General features: G+C 37.2%; 2 protein-coding genes across 2 annotated transcripts; one reads left to right on the top strand and one right to left on the bottom strand.

Moving 5' to 3' along the window:
• The first annotated feature begins 3,655 nt into the window (after positions 1-3,655).
• LOC103520913 (UPF0047 protein YjbQ) lies at positions 3,656-5,053 on the top strand. The gene is made up of 3 exons (XM_008486013.3): positions 3,656-3,700; positions 4,082-4,279; positions 4,494-5,053. Exons 1-3 carry the CDS (start codon positions 3,698-3,700, stop codon positions 4,509-4,511), a joined length of 219 nt encoding a protein of 72 aa, XP_008484235.1. The 5' UTR covers positions 3,656-3,697; the 3' UTR covers positions 4,512-5,053.
• A 2,652-nt stretch (positions 5,054-7,705) lies between these two features.
• Positions 7,706-14,752, bottom strand: LOC113472329. Its single transcript, XM_026832024.1, has 12 exons — positions 14,418-14,752; positions 13,913-14,135; positions 13,365-13,513; positions 12,881-13,233; positions 12,681-12,684; positions 12,062-12,456; positions 11,365-11,592; positions 11,223-11,302; positions 10,983-11,172; positions 9,396-9,817; positions 8,302-8,971; positions 7,706-7,998 (listed from the first exon to the last, which is right to left on the bottom strand). Exons 1-10 carry the CDS (start codon positions 14,750-14,752, stop codon positions 9,447-9,449), a joined length of 2,328 nt encoding a protein of 775 aa, XP_026687825.1. The 3' UTR covers positions 7,706-7,998; positions 8,302-8,971; positions 9,396-9,446.
• Between the last annotated feature and the right edge of the window lie 613 nt (positions 14,753-15,365).

A 15,365-nucleotide genomic window follows, 5' to 3' on the forward strand; every position in this document is an offset into this window, starting at 1 on the left:
TTTAGACTTCTAAGAAAACTCTCCTTAGTAGGTATGTGTATGTACCTACCCCTACCTACATAAATTTAAGCTATAAAGGGATATTTTAGTCCCTCTCTCTCTCTCTTTCTCTCTTTACCTCATTGAATTCCTACGAAGGATTGAACTTGACAACGAAGGAGGGAAAAACAAAGTCCAAGAATAACTCAGCCCTAATGGGAATTTCGCTAAAAAATACTCGCCACTTGCTCTTACTTTTCGAGTTAGGAATTCTCGTACCAGCGCTGAGCTCAAGCTGAGAACATGAAGCCGGTGTGATGCGCTTTCCATGGTTTCCAAAAATAGACTGACACAAAACACACAGGGGACAGATAGCAAGGATGAGCATAAATTCGAAAGCTCTGGTGCAAAGACGTACCAAGGAATAAGAAAAAGCTCTATCTCTGTCAAGAGGAAGGAAAAAAATAAGGTGTTTCTGCACACAAAAAAGTACACGGAAGTTCATCATGCAATAATAAGGGCAGCTTTGAGAGAGAAAGCTATGTTGAAACGTGTACTTGGACTAGATACCTATACCAGAAATAAGAGAGAAATGTAGAGTAGAATAGAATAATATAGGTAAGTACCTACCTTGTTTAAACTGTCTAGGTACATAGGAAGATCTCTCAAAGTTAATGTCGCGTCGAAGATGCTTCGAACTTGCAACCTTCAACTTGCAAATTTATCAGATAGCCATTAGAACTTCCCACCCTAAACAGCTAAACACCCTTAAACTTCTGGGTTGGTACATTTTATGGAGGTACATTATTTAGGCCACCTACCTTATTCGGAACTCGTAAAATAAAATATTAAACTGTAAATAAAGTAAGTAGAGGTACCTACCTTTTCACTATACCTACCTACCTCCTTATAGACATATGCCGTATAGGATATAGGTTTTCACTCGTACGAAAAGATTTCTTTTTCCTTTAAATTACCTACTTAGATAGGTACCTACTTCTCTAGCTTCCATATTGATTTTAAAACCTACGCCCTACCACGATAGCATTACCTCCAGTATTTATTTTACGATGTTCATATATATTTACCTACGTAGGTACCTAGTTGATGCAAACAAAACATATATGATGTTATACCTACCTACATATTATTTACCTCTTTCTTCTATCATTGTTAACATCATGGAATTAGTTTGTATAATTCTATGTATGTAGGTATATGTACAATGTACTGCAAATGCATAATTATGTAGGTACTCTTTATGATGTAAGCCAAGTAGGTATTTTTTGTATATGGAGTAGTTACCTCCGTATTCGGTAGGTACCTCCATATTGATTTTAAAACCTACGCCCTACCACGATAGCATTACCTCCAGTATTTATTTTACGATGTTCATATATATTTACCTACGTACCTAGTTGATGCAAACAAAACATATATAGGTATGATGTTATACCTACCTACATATTATTTACCTCTTTCTTCTATCATTGTGAACATCATGGAATTAGTTTGTATAATTCTATGTATGTATATGTACAATGTACTGCACATGCATAATTATGTTGGTACTCTTTATGATGTAAGCCAAGTAGGTGTTTTTTTGTATATGGAGTAGTTACCTCCGTATTCGATAAGTACATAGGTGCCTACTCAAATTTTATGAAGAACTACAGATCCGGATGAAAAATTATGGTAGGTATCAGTGGCGTAGCGTGTATGTATGGCGTGTATGGCGGCCATACAACTCAAAAGTTCACTCTAATGCCCATAAATAGAAATGGCATGTACTGTGATGGGACTTGGTAGAACTGTGCATGAGCCCTACACGCCCTACACTTGAATTTAGACCACGCTACGCCACTGGTAGGTATCTATGTATAGGTACCCATAAGATTAGTAAGTCTGGAAAAATCTTTGAATGATCTCCGAATTATTTCTGAGATAATCCGACTTGGTAGGTAGGTATGCTTAAAATCCTAAACCCCATCAGAATTCGACTATCTACATATATGTAGTGAAGAACTACAGATCCGGATGAAAAATTATGGTAGGTATCTATGTATAGGTACCCATAAGATTAGTAAGTCTGGAAAAATCTTCGAAAAATCTCCGAATTATTTCGAGATCATCCGACTTGGTAGGAGGTATGCCTAAAATCCTAAACCCCATCAGAATTCGACTATCTACATATGTACATAGGTACCTACTACCTATGACGTGACGTATACCCATACCTACAACCTATAAAATCCCCAATTGAATCTTGTAAAATAAGGGTCTCCCCTACAGACATTCATGTGAAGGACCAGATGACATGGTAAATATCAAACATTTGTACGTCTAGCGTTAACATAACAGGAAGGGGTGGGGATCTCTATACTCTTCTCATCAATATCATACAAAATATCGGGAAGATCACTCCTGACTTGCTTTCTTCTCAAATTGATATTTTGAGGTATATTTTGGTACAGCAGAGGTTTTGATCTCTGAGCCTGGAGTTTTGTTCTCCCTTTATTCCCAATATAAGGTTTAAGTCACCCATCCATTTATTGGCCTTTCTCGGCGTAGCTTAACATAGGTGACGCTAAAACCTATCTTAAATCACCCATCCATTTATTGGCCTTTCTCGGCGTAGCTTAACATAGGTAACGCTAAAACCGGTCTTAAATGATCGGCTGAAGTGTTATCTAAAACTTTCTCGCTTTGAGTTCATAGGTCGTCGCGACAAATTTCAAGATCAGAGCTCATTTGTGTGAGAAAATGTGAAAAAAATCCCCCAAAAACCAGTTTTTTTTTATTTTTATGGTTTTCTGGACAAAATTTGCACCACCACCACTTTCGTGTTCCTGGTAAAAAGACCTTTAATTTGATATATAGGTCGACCAGGTTTGGGTAAGTCCTTCTATGGGGACAGACAGAGTGACAGACAGACGACACCGAAGCGAATACAATAGTCCTTCCCTTATACCTTTTTTTATTACTATCGTAATAATAAAGGAAGGACGGGCTAAAAACACTAGTACCTACCTATCTATAGTAACTGACATTGATGGTAATAAAATAAATAAGAAAATACCGAGGTAGGTACCTGCCTACCTAGTCTTCATGTTTAGGGTCTGGGTCGTATGAATGCTTTGACTTTGACCTCTATTAGATAGCTATTACTTAGCTTTATTTTCTAATGTCATTGAAATAAAAGCTATTCACGCCAAGGCATGAATAAACTGCAGTCTATTCTATTAGAGCTATTAGGTATCTAGCTATTTTTCCTTTTTTTCACTACAAAAATAGGTAAGTAGGTAGGTACTAATAGATGGCCAATAGAAAAGCACAGGTTGCCTTTCTTTGGAAACAAGAATAGCTAGCAAGGTAAGAATACGTAGGCGCCTATCTATTTTACCCATGTTGGACTAAACTTGAATTTGAATTGGTAGTTAGGTAGGTGAGTTTTTCGGTAAACAGGGGACTGAAACCGAACCAGACTGTTCAATCGTAATATTTTCACTGCCGATACATTTATTATTTTAGGTGGGACAAGTAGGTAGGTACATCAAAGGGAGGTTTGGGAAAAACAAACATCACAATCTGAACCGATATGTTTTCTGTATTGACATAAGCTGTTCTCCAGATCCCATTTTACCAAGTCGAAAAACTCGAAAAAGAAAAGTGGCACAAGGGTCTCCCCTACAGACATTCATGTGAAGGACCAGATGACATGGTAAATATCAAACATTTGTACGTCTAGCGTTAACATAACAGGAAGAGGTGGGGAAAAAAGTTATCACCACCAGAAGTTGAGGAGGTTAAGTTTAATTTGTAATTCCTACATGAAGGAATGTACTCTAATAGGACCCAAAAAATGAGGATTATTTTTGCTCATAGCAAAGACAAACCAGGAGGGTGATTGCAGAACAAATAAACAAAAAGGTTAGGTATATCTAAAATTGCTAAGATGAAACTTGGAACTTGGGTTTTTTGCTCAATTATCCAAGCTACATATCTCAAGCATCTTTTTAGTAGGTGTGTTTTGTACTATTAAATTTGTACTATTAAAGAGTACTATTGAATAATTAATGAGTATTTTTCTTCTCTCGTTCAGCCTGCCCATGTGAAAGCATGTTTCCTTGGCTCCTCACTCACCATCCCCATCTCAGACGGTAAGCTCAACCTGGGCATGTGGCAGGGGATCTGGCTATGTGAGCATAGGGACCAGGCCGGCTCTCGCAAGCTTGTGGTCACGCTCAATGGAGTTCTGGGAGACACTAAGATGTCCCCCCTTAGCCCGGGATCTCCCATGGTCTCTACTAGCAGTTAATGCACAGCGCCCGACTCCGGCTCATTCCCGGAGAGTCCTGCATAAAGTTTTTTTTTGTTTTGTTTTTAGGTATGGGGAAAAAGCGAGAAAAATAACAAATAAAATGAACAAATATAGTCGATAACAATAATATAAAAGATCTACTATCATTGCCTGCCTACGTCCGTGGATCCCCCTTAGCCCGGGATCTCCCATGGTCTCTACTAGCAGTTAATGCACAGCGCCCGACTCCGGCTCATTCCCGGAGAGTCCTGCATAAGTTTTTTTTTTTTTTGTTTTTAGGTATGGGGAAAAAGCGAGAAAAATAACAAATAAAATGAACAAATATAAGTAGTCGATAACAATAATATAAAAGATCTACTATCATTGCCTGCCTACGTCCGTGGATTTTTTTTAGTTCCACAAAATTCTCGTTTTTACATCCCGTACCTACTTTATTTTTCGTTTGAATTCGATTTGAACATTTTACTAGTGCTGTTCTGCCATGAAGGACACTAGGCGTCCTTCAACCTCACGCACAACCAAGGTCTGTCCTTGGAACTCCCCTCCCTCCCTCCCCTCTTTGTTTCTTTGGTTTTTGTTTGTATTGTCTCGGATATTACAGGAGTAAGAATATCTCCCCATTCACAAGATGTTCTTCATTTCGAATGCAAAGCACATTTTCAAGGTTCAGCTAGATCTCATTGTACATACTTCATAATATAATGGAACTTTGCCATGCTGCATTTGATATGAAAAGACATCAGTTTGTGCTACTCTCAATTCACTATCTACATCTCGGAATATGTTGACTTCAATCCTTTTTCTCGAATATGAAAAGAAATTGCTCATATTTTGTGGTGATCTACTTTTTCAATAACTTATCATTTTCTTCATAAATATTATTCCTTCAAGTAGTGAAATAAATCATAATTTATTCGTGGGAATTACATCCTGGCAATTATCCAACTATTCGAATATGAAAAGAAATTGCTCATATTTTGTGGTGATCTACTTTTTCAATAACTTATCATTTTCTTCATAAATATTATTCCTTCAAGTGAAATAAATCATAATTTATTCGTGGGAATTACATCCTGGCAATTATCCAACTATTCAAAGGTTCTTTACTTCTTGGACTCTAGTAAATTCATACTCTTCTAAATTCCGAGACCATGTGGATTGAAGGAAGAGCGTAAAGTTGGTCCCAGCCCTGGAATTTAACCCCAGCTTATCTTCTTTCCCATTCCACCATTTGGTCTCTTTAGTTCTAGTTTCGCCAAGTTCCATATCCTATGCTGTGGGTCACTTCATGCCTCTATCTTGCTACTTTCAAATAATTCTGTTTTGTACATTCCTCAATAATTTATATTAAATTAATTTTTAATTTGTTGTTGTTATGACAATAGTAAGTACTTTCTCCCTCTTTATAAGCAATTTTTATTTGTTTATCTTTACTCTCTTTAAGACAAATTTATAACAAGCTGATAATTTTCTTCAATGAAGACAACAAGGGACTTTAGTTTTATTTCGTTCTTTAATTCTTTACGTACCTCTCCACTTTTCAATATAATTAAGATTCACTAATTTGGGAAAGATTATGCAAGGGTTAAAATCTAGTATTATTCACAATTTTGCAGAGCCTTTGTTCAGATTAGGATTTTGCGTTAATTTCACTGAGCCTAGACCATTTGTTCTGTTAGAGCCTAGATCCACCCAAAGTGCCCTAATCCTTGTGGAGTTCTAATACGCGTGTTCAAGATTCAGGTTTTCGTAGAACTATTCATTTGAGACAAGTTCATTTTGTAGTTTTTACTACTATAGGTAGGTATATTTCTTTGTTGATTTTTAAATACTATTCTAATCATTTTTATTTTTAGTCAATAATTTTACTCTTGTGTTGTTGTACATTAGATACTTACGTTTTTGGAAACGAGAATGGAGTTGTTAACCAAAGATTTCAAGCATAGGAAGCTTAACTCTAAAATTAGGTGGATAAAAACAATTCGGTTTCCACATACTGAGGATATTTAGGTGAACCTTGTCGTCTGTAAGTTCTAATGATACTTTACTTTATTGTAGATTTTGATGTACATTTTTTCTTCTTTTCCTTGTTATTTAGTTTTGATTTTTTTCGAGTCACTAGTTTTATTAAGTTTTATTTTGTGTTTAATTTACCCCCTCCCCTTTAGTAACGTTTACTGATTCCTCGACTATTCCAAATTTTCCTCGTGGAAACATTGAAAGTCAAATCTATCGAGTATAATGATTTAGTTTATTTGTAAGTGTTTTGTTTGAATGGAAAATGGTGTGGGATTGGGTTTTGGTTTGGTGTGGGCTGGGTAGTAGCTAATGTAGGTGGGGTAATTTTGAACGACCTAGTAAGAGTCCATATTGGTACACTAAAAATAATTAAACTATGGTAAATATGTACAAGCAATCCGGAATTTGACAGTTCGAGGCTTCATAATTTAGTTTGAACGTGCACTTACCTAATTGATGGAGGAGACAGATTTTAATACTATAAAAGTCAATCTTTTTTATGTGTACTTCAATAGTAGGTACATTAGCAAATATTTCATTTAAGTAATAAAAAGACTTCTAATATAATGTCTCTTAATTACCCCACTTCACCCTTTATATTATTTTAAAGTAATAAATCTACCCCATTAGCTTTAAATTAAATACCTGAAAGCTAGAAAATGGGAAAAAATAGTCCCTACCCAAGCGTATGGTTATATTTTAGTCCATTTTTTTTTATCTAATTAATTTTTATTTTCCTGTCGAAGAAGATTTGTTTATCACATGATTGTTTTGCTTGCCTTTTGCATCCTTTGATTTAACTAGCAGTTACGTAAGTGTATCGCTTTATGTGTATAATGGTTCAGGCTTGGATGTTATAGTCAAATCTATTCCGACAGTCTATTATTGATTTAACTAGCAGTTACGTAAGTGTATCGCTTTATGTGTATAATGGTTCAGGCTTGGATGTTATAGTCAAATCTATTCCGACAGTAGTCTATTGCTTGTCAAGCCCTGAATATTAGTCACTTTAGGTTGTATCATTGGTCAGATTCGTGACGTAATATTAATACCTTATAGGTAATTCAATCATTTTGGCCCGTGTTTAGTTTAAGAAACCAACACCTTGGTCACAGTAGGCGCGAGTTTTTTCTCTCGAATCGAGAGGGCCACCTAAATCGAATCGTGTCTAGTGTGAACAAGCTGTAAAGCTACCAGTGAATTCTCATGTATGATTGGCTAAGGTATAAACTATTGACCAATAAGATGTGAGAGTTCTCTGCAAAGGACTTGTCTTCAACACACGCAGTCCAAGATTTATTTTCACTGAAACTCTCGTTGATTTCATTTGATTTTTCTTTCTCTCTTATTTCTTCTCCCTATAGTTTTAAATAGATTTTTTTTTTATATAAAGGAAAATATCTATCAACTCCGTCCTAATAATAACCAACGGAATTATTTTTGATAATTTAATTTAAAAGTCAAGATTTCGGGCAAAAAGATTGAGGCTCTAGAGGTGATCATTGGATTTATTATCTTCATCGATGACAATGTACTTTCCAATAAATATTTACTGTCTGTGAGTGAAATTCAAATAAAATATCCAGTTAACCAAATATTCGCTCTTTCTGGGGCTTGGTGTGAAGTGTGCAAACAAACTAACAAACCTAAGTATGTCCCTATTTCCGTTTGCCCTTTACCTGTTTGTTTTGTGTATTACCTATATCTTCGTTTTTAATGTTTTACCTCATTTATATATTTTAAATATACATAGTACTTACAACGTGTGTATAAATTACCAATGGGATTCAATGGGTTCTATACATTTTATTTTGTCACTCTGAACTGAAAATAATCTGAAAACAACCTGCTTGGTACATTCCATTCGACGAAGAAGTTCCTGGTTTATAGTCTCCCCTAAAAACGCTCAAAGTCAAAACAAAAAACCTTTTCTTCTGTTTCATTTGAATTCGAAACAATACTCAACTTTTCCATACCTTTACCTGTTTGTTTTGTGTATTACCTATATCTTCGTTTTTAACGTTTTACCTCATTTATATATTTTAAATATACATAGTACTTACTACGTGTGTATAAATTACCAATGGGATTCAATGGGTTCCATACATTTTATTTTGTCACTCTGAACTGAAAATAATTGGGAAAAAATCATTCACAAGATGTTTTGTTCAGAAAATTTAATCTTTTATTTTCAAAAATAATTCCTTGCTTTTTGCCGTTTTAAACCTTTCTTTTGCATTTGACAACCGAATGAAAATAACTGAAACCCATAATATTATTACGTCACTGGTTTTCTTTGTTTTATTTTTAAATTTTCTTTTCAATGAAACTTCTTTTTTTATTGTTTTTATTTTCTAATGTATGCTAAAAATTAGAATTACTTCATACAAAAATTATATATAAAAATAAAAGACACATTTGTAACTAAAGTAATGGATTTTGATTATTACATCATTAGGTGTCGTATTAGTTTTGACACTAGGAAGGTACGTGAACACTCATTCCTTTAGTTGTGTCAGATTAACAATCCCTACCGCTGTAAAGACCTGGGTTTACCGTTCAATTTTTGTATCATTTTTGAAGAAGTATAAAACTGAACGCTTCAATCTGCTTTCATTCATTTCTTCAAATCACGATTTGAGAATGTAGAATATAGGAAACATGAAAACAATAACTCTGTACAATCATCCTTTGTCCTGCCGATCACAATGGATTAACAACAGAACAAGAATAATACAAACTCATACTTACTAGTTAAACAATAGGTTTAAATCTTCAGTAATTACCAGAGTTTACTAGAATTCTATTTATAGGTACGATCATTGGTAGGTCGGTAATTATTAGGGTAGGTATAAACTATAAAATAAGTAGATAGGACTTTACAACATTTCATTCTTTACCTATTGGTGGGTAAGTTTGATGGTTATGCATTCTCTCTGTTGTCTCCACAACGCGGAAATGATCTTAATGAATACCTACCACAATAAGTAGGTATAGGGTATAGGTACTTATTATAGCATTTTTCCAAGGCTTTATTTTATGACAGGATTCTCAAGCTGTGAGCTCTTCGTAGAATATAACCAACTGCGTATACTCTTTCAGAACTCTTAGCGAAGTATCTCTATACCTACGAGGTGGAATACCTTGTCTTGGACAGGACACTATCATCCAACTCCTCAGGGATGGGATTGGGTCCTGCTGGTCCCAGCTCTTCCACTTGCTTCACCTTACTCTGGACCACCTGGAAGCTAGACCGAATGTTATCCAGAGCCTCCCCAAGACCAGATTTAATCTGATTGAATTCGTGCGTAACCAGGGAGAGTTTGCCAAGGAGATAGTTCAAGTTCTCATCTACTTCTCCCATACGACCGGTGATTTGCCCGACCTTGCCTTCCATATTGTCCATGGTGGAAAGAGAACCGTTGACGTAAATCTCGGTCTGTTGTTGAAGTCTATCCAGAGCTTGTGCTGAAGATGTCAACGTTTGGTACATGATGCCTGGGAAATACAATGAAATAATTAGAAACGTTTGATACATGATGCCTGGGAAACAATGAAATATTAGAAACGCCTCATACTTTTCATTCTTTCAATAGCGAATTTTTGTAACCAAAGTTAGCGTCCAGTTAACTGAACTCTAACGTTATTTGACAAAAACTCGTTTCCGGTGCAGAAACAATGTCTCGTCAAATAACGTCAAAGCGTTCAGTTAACAGGACGCTAATTTTGGTTACAAAAACTCGCCAATATGTACAAATGTATGTAGTAAGCTGAAAACCATAACTTGTGCTAAACAATTGGATATCCTGATCAAATAGAACACTTCAATTATTTGAAAGTAGCAAGATAGAGGCATGAAGTGACCCACAGCATAGGATATGGAACTTGGCGAAACTAGAACTAAAGAGACCAAAATAAATGGTGGAATGGGAAAGAAGATAAGCTGGGGTTAAATTCCAGGGCTGGGACCAACTTTATCGTTGACGTAAATCTCGGTCTGTTGTTGAAGTCTATCCAGAGCTTGTGCTGAAGATGTCAACGTTTGGTACATGATGCCTGGGAAATAGAATCAAATAATTAGAAACGTTTGATACATGATGGTTGGAAAACAATGAAATATTAGAAACGCCTCATACTTTTCATTCTTTCAATAGCGAGTTTTTGTAACCAAAGGTAGCGTCCAGTTAACTGAACTCTAACGTTATTTGACAAAAACTCGTTTCCGGTGCAGAAACAATTTCTCGTCAAATAACGTCAAAGCGTTCAGTTAACAGGACGCTAATTTTGGTTGCAAAAATTCGCCAATATGTACAAATGTATGTAGTAACCTGAAAACCATAACTTGTGCTAAACCATTGGATATCCTGACCAAATAGAACACTTGATTGAGGAAAACATCGAAATAAAGGGTCCGCCAAACTTTGCTAAGATAGGTAGGTAGGTACCAGCACTAGTTTTAACGGAGAAAAAAAAGTGTTCACAATTTCATGTGAAAGTTTAAAGGGTAAAAAATTAGGAAGATGTTAGGTATGCAGCTGTGGTAGGTACTTATCAATTAAATCATTATCACTTCGGACCTAGATTAATAAACTCAATGTTAGGCGCCAGAGCACTAAATCAGCATTTATACAGAACACTTCAAAGTCAGTCATCTATAACTTACCAATCTGTCGCCACACTTGACTGATCTCGGTTTCGATTTTCGAGCTCAAGTTGGTGAGTCCTCCGTTTTGGTTATCCAGGATTGTCTGCGATATAATGTCAAACCGACTGTTGACCGTATCGTTCAAGTCTTTGGATTGTGTTTTGATAAGATCTCCCACTTCCACTAGGATTTGGTAGTTAACAGGACGCTAATTTTGGTTGCAAAAATTCGCCAATATGTACAAATGTATGTAGTAACCTGAAAACCATAACTTGTGCTAAACAATTGGATGTCCTGATCAAACTTACCAATCTGTCGCCACACTTGACTGATCTCGGTTTCTATTTTCGAGCTCAAGTTGGTGAGTCCGCCGTTTTGGTTATCCAGAATTGTCTGCGAGTTTCGATTTTCGAGCTCAAGTTGGTGAGTCCTCCGTTTTGGTTATCCAGGATTGTCTGCGATATAATGTCAAACCGACTGTTGACCGTATCGTTCAAGTCTTTGGATTGTGTTTTGATAAGATCTCCCACTTCCACTAGGATTTGATGGGTACCGTATTCTATTCTGCGTTTGGTGTCCAACACGTTGTCTGCAGTTTGGATGAGGACTTCCTCCACTTTGACTAGACCTGGGGGAGAGTACAAATTTGGTTTTTTGATAGGGTTTTGAAGTATAGGACTAGAGAATCAACACCTTGAATTGGAGTTCTTAGTCGCAAGCATATTTGATAAAATTTCCCAGAAAAAGTACTTTCCTGAGAAAAGAATTTGACACGAAAATCACGAAATCCCTGATTAACCTTTCTTTCGTAGTGTTACTTTATCTCGATTGTTAACCTGAATTTCCCCTTTGTCGTTGTATTGTGTAAATAGATTTAAACTTTCAACACACAGTGTTTTGGCCTGTCTCAGATTTTTGGTTCGCCATAACTCGTAGAAACCGTAATTAACCTTCTTTCGTAGTGTTACTTTATCTTCATTGTTAACCTGAATTTCTCCTTTGTCGTTGTATTGTGTAAATAGATTTAAACTTTCAACACACAGTGTTTTGGCCTGTCTCAAATTTTTGGTTCGCCATAACATGGAAACCGAACTCACCTTTGACTTCCTTCAACAGTTGGTCATAGCTTCTCTGAATATCCCCGTACAACTCCTCTGTTCGCTCACTGATTTCCGTGATGGATTTGACCAGATTGTCCCTGTCTTGTTTCATTTGTTTCCCTATCGTCACCATCTGGTCATCTAGCTTGAGAATATTGCGGTCACTACTGGCCAGTAGTTCGTATTTGACTTCTTGAAGTAATGTTTGCGAGTTATTGCTCATTTCTTGCAGATCGTTGATTGTGATGCCGGTGTTTAGTTTGGTGTTCATTCCTTGCAGGAGTGCCATTTGTTCATCCAGAGGATTTGGTGGGTACCGTATTCTATTCTGCGTTTGGTGTCCAACACGTTGTCTGCAGTTTGGATGAGGACTTCCTCCACTTTGACTAAACCTGGGGGAGAGTACAAATTTGGTTTTTTGTTTTGGAGTTCTTTTTTTTCCCCCCTTAAAGCGTTTTAACACTACGGGCAGTAGGTCGTTCGCGCTGATATCCCTAGGTTACATTAGATTGTATCTATAGATTGAGGGTTTTGAAGTATATGATTAGAGAATCAACACCTTGAATTGGAGTTCTTAGTCGCAAGCATATTTGATAAAATTTCTCAGAAAAAGTACTTTCCTGAGAAAAGAATTTGACACGAAAATCACGAAATCCCTAATTAACCTTTCTTTCGTAGTGTTACTTTATCTTCATTGTTAACCTGAATTTCTCCTTTGTCGTTGTATTGTGTAAATAGATTTAAACATTCCAATACTCAGTGTTTTGGCCTCTCTCGGATTTTTGGTTCGCCATAACTCGTAGAAATCAAACTCACCTTTGACTTCCTTCAGCAGTTGGTCATAGCTTCTCTGAATATCCCCGTACAACTCCTCTGTTCGCTCACTGATTTCCGTGATGGATTTGACCAGATTGTCCCTGTCTTGTTTCATTTGTTTCCCTATCGTCACCATCTGGTCATCTAGCTTGAGAATATTGCGGTCACTGCTGGCCAGAAGTTCGTATTTGACTTCTTGAAGTAAGGTTTGCGAGTTGTTGCTCATTTCTTGCAGATCGTTGATTGTGATGCCAGTGTTCAGTTTGGTGTTCATTCCTTGCAGGAGTGTCATTTGTTCATCCAATTGGAAATAAAGAAGGATGATGAAACAAAACTTGAGGACATTATCAAATCTTTTGATAAATATTTTGAAGATTACAACAATGTGACACAAGCGTCCTAGAGCTGAAGCTTCAGTCTTAATAAATCTAAACTTTGATTGCCACGAAAACTAACTGCTCTTCTCAATTTTGACAAACAGGACACTATCATCCAACTCCTCAGGGATGGGATTTCATTGAGCTCATCTATTCTCTGACTGTTTCCACTGTCAGCATTCACCGCATTGCTTTCCGTGCGACGCACTAGTTCTTCTATCATTGGTTTCAGGTCTGGAGAGGATTCCTGGGATTTCTGAAACGTGAAGAGAAGGGAAAAGTTGGAAATTGAGGTTGATTCGAGAGTAGGTCTGCGGGAATGACTGATATAGGCTTCCAGACTTTGAGTAATTTCTTACATTATAATTATCTACTTAATTGGTTCTTTTTCTTCCACATGCTACCAACCTCTTTTTGACAGGTAGTGACATATGTCAATAAATAAATAAATGATAATCTTGTGTGGTGGAATGCAGTATTTATAATAGTATGTACTTCTATACCCTAGAAACAAGACTGGACTGTCCTCAGTATTATTGACGTTTCCATTTTCATTAGTGATCCCCCAATCATTGGAAATCAAGCGGAGTTCTCGTTTTCCCTGGCAACCCCTGTAATAGTCTCCCGCACTTTCAGTAGTGTAACCTTTACTTACTGCCGAAACAACGCCTTCTAAAGCTACCAGTCTGGACTCCAAAGTTTGAAAGGCGGCCGTTACTGTAGACTCGGCCGTTTCTTGCCGTTTGTCCAACCCGGCCAAAGCTTTCTTCAGCTGCTCACCAAGTGCCCTTTCTCTAAGCTCGTGCCGTTCTAGTTTGTCTGTGTTGCCTCTGAACATGTTGATCAGGGACAAGATGGCATCCCGAATGTCTTCATGACTGAAAATCAGAACGGGATCGTCAGTTTTTTTTTTTTTTTTTTTTTTTTTTTTTTTTTAATAGGTTTGATAGAGATAACTGTAATGTCTGCTAAGGTCTTATCGTCCCGAAATCGAAGAGAGAAGGAAGACAGGATAGGAGAAAATTATCTACTTAATTGGTTCTTTTTCTTCCACATGCTACCAACCTCTTTTTGACAGGTAGTGACATATGTCAATAAATAAATAAATGATAATCTTGTGTGGTGGAATGCAGTATTTATAATAGTAGGTACTTCTATACCCTAGAAACAAGACTGGACTGTCCTCAGTATTATTGACGTTTCCATTTTCATTAGTGAGCCCCCAATCATTGGAAATCAAGCGGAGTTCTCGTTTTCCCTGGCAACCCCTGTAATAGTCTCCCGCACTTTCAGTAGTGTAACCTTTACTTACTGCCGAAACAACGCCTTCTAAAGCTACCAGTCTGGACTCCAAAGTTTGAAAGGCGGCCGTTACTGTAGACTCGGCCGTTTCTTGCCGTTTGTCCAACCCGGCCAAAGCTTTCTTCAGCTGCTCACCAAGTGCCCTTTCTCTAAGCTCGTGCCGTTCTAGTTTGTCTGTGTTGCCTCTGAACATGTTGATCAGGGACAAAATGGCATCCCGAATGTCTTCATGACTGAAAATCAAAATGAGATCGTCAGTTTTTTTTTAATAGGTTTGATAGAGATAACTGTAATGTCTGCTAAGGTCTTATCGTCCCGAAATCGAAGAGAGAAGGAAGACAGGATAGGAGAAAGCCAGCCGTTCCGAGAACGAACAATATCCGTTCAGGATTAAATCCGTCCCGGGCGGGAATCGGGATCGTCAGTTTTTCAATAAAATTTTCCGTGTTTGACCATTAGGCCCGTACACCCGTAACGTCGGCCACTCACTATCAGGTCGACCTGACAGGCACGCCTGAACAGGTCCTCCCGTCAGGTCTACTTGATAGTGAGTGGCCGGCCTAAGCCCGTAAGTTCGTACACATGCCAGGGGACATGTTTCCCAACCTGATCTTTTAATAAACCGTTTTGCGATTTTTTGCGCAAATTTCACTCGTTTGGACCTGAAATTTCGCGCAATATCGTGTCCAATGCAAGTGTCTTTCGAGAGACCAAGTTAAAAAACATACCATGGCCTGTGTACTGGGCTTTATCCCGTGTTCCGACGACAACTCATATCAATTCAGAAATAACATGACGGATATCTT

Source organism: Diaphorina citri, unplaced genomic scaffold (assembly GCF_000475195.1).
Source record: "Diaphorina citri unplaced genomic scaffold, Diaci psyllid genome assembly version 1.1 scaffold73, whole genome shotgun sequence".
Taxonomy (NCBI): domain Eukaryota; kingdom Metazoa; phylum Arthropoda; class Insecta; order Hemiptera; family Psyllidae; genus Diaphorina; species Diaphorina citri.

Excerpts from the sequence above, each read along its gene's own strand:
- LOC113472329 (XM_026832024.1), bottom strand. The coding sequence starts at position 14,752 with ATGTTCAGAGGCAACACAGACAAACTAGAACGGCACGAGCTTAGAGAA. Across the intron at positions 11,303-11,364 it reads CTTGAGCTCGAAAATCGAAA|CCGAGATCAGTCAAGTGTGG; the intron begins CTCGCAGACAAT and ends CGAAAATAGAAA. Across the intron at positions 11,173-11,222 it reads GCACAAGTTATGGTTTTCAG|CGTCCTGTTAACTACCAAAT; the intron begins GTTACTACATAC and ends AACCAAAATTAG.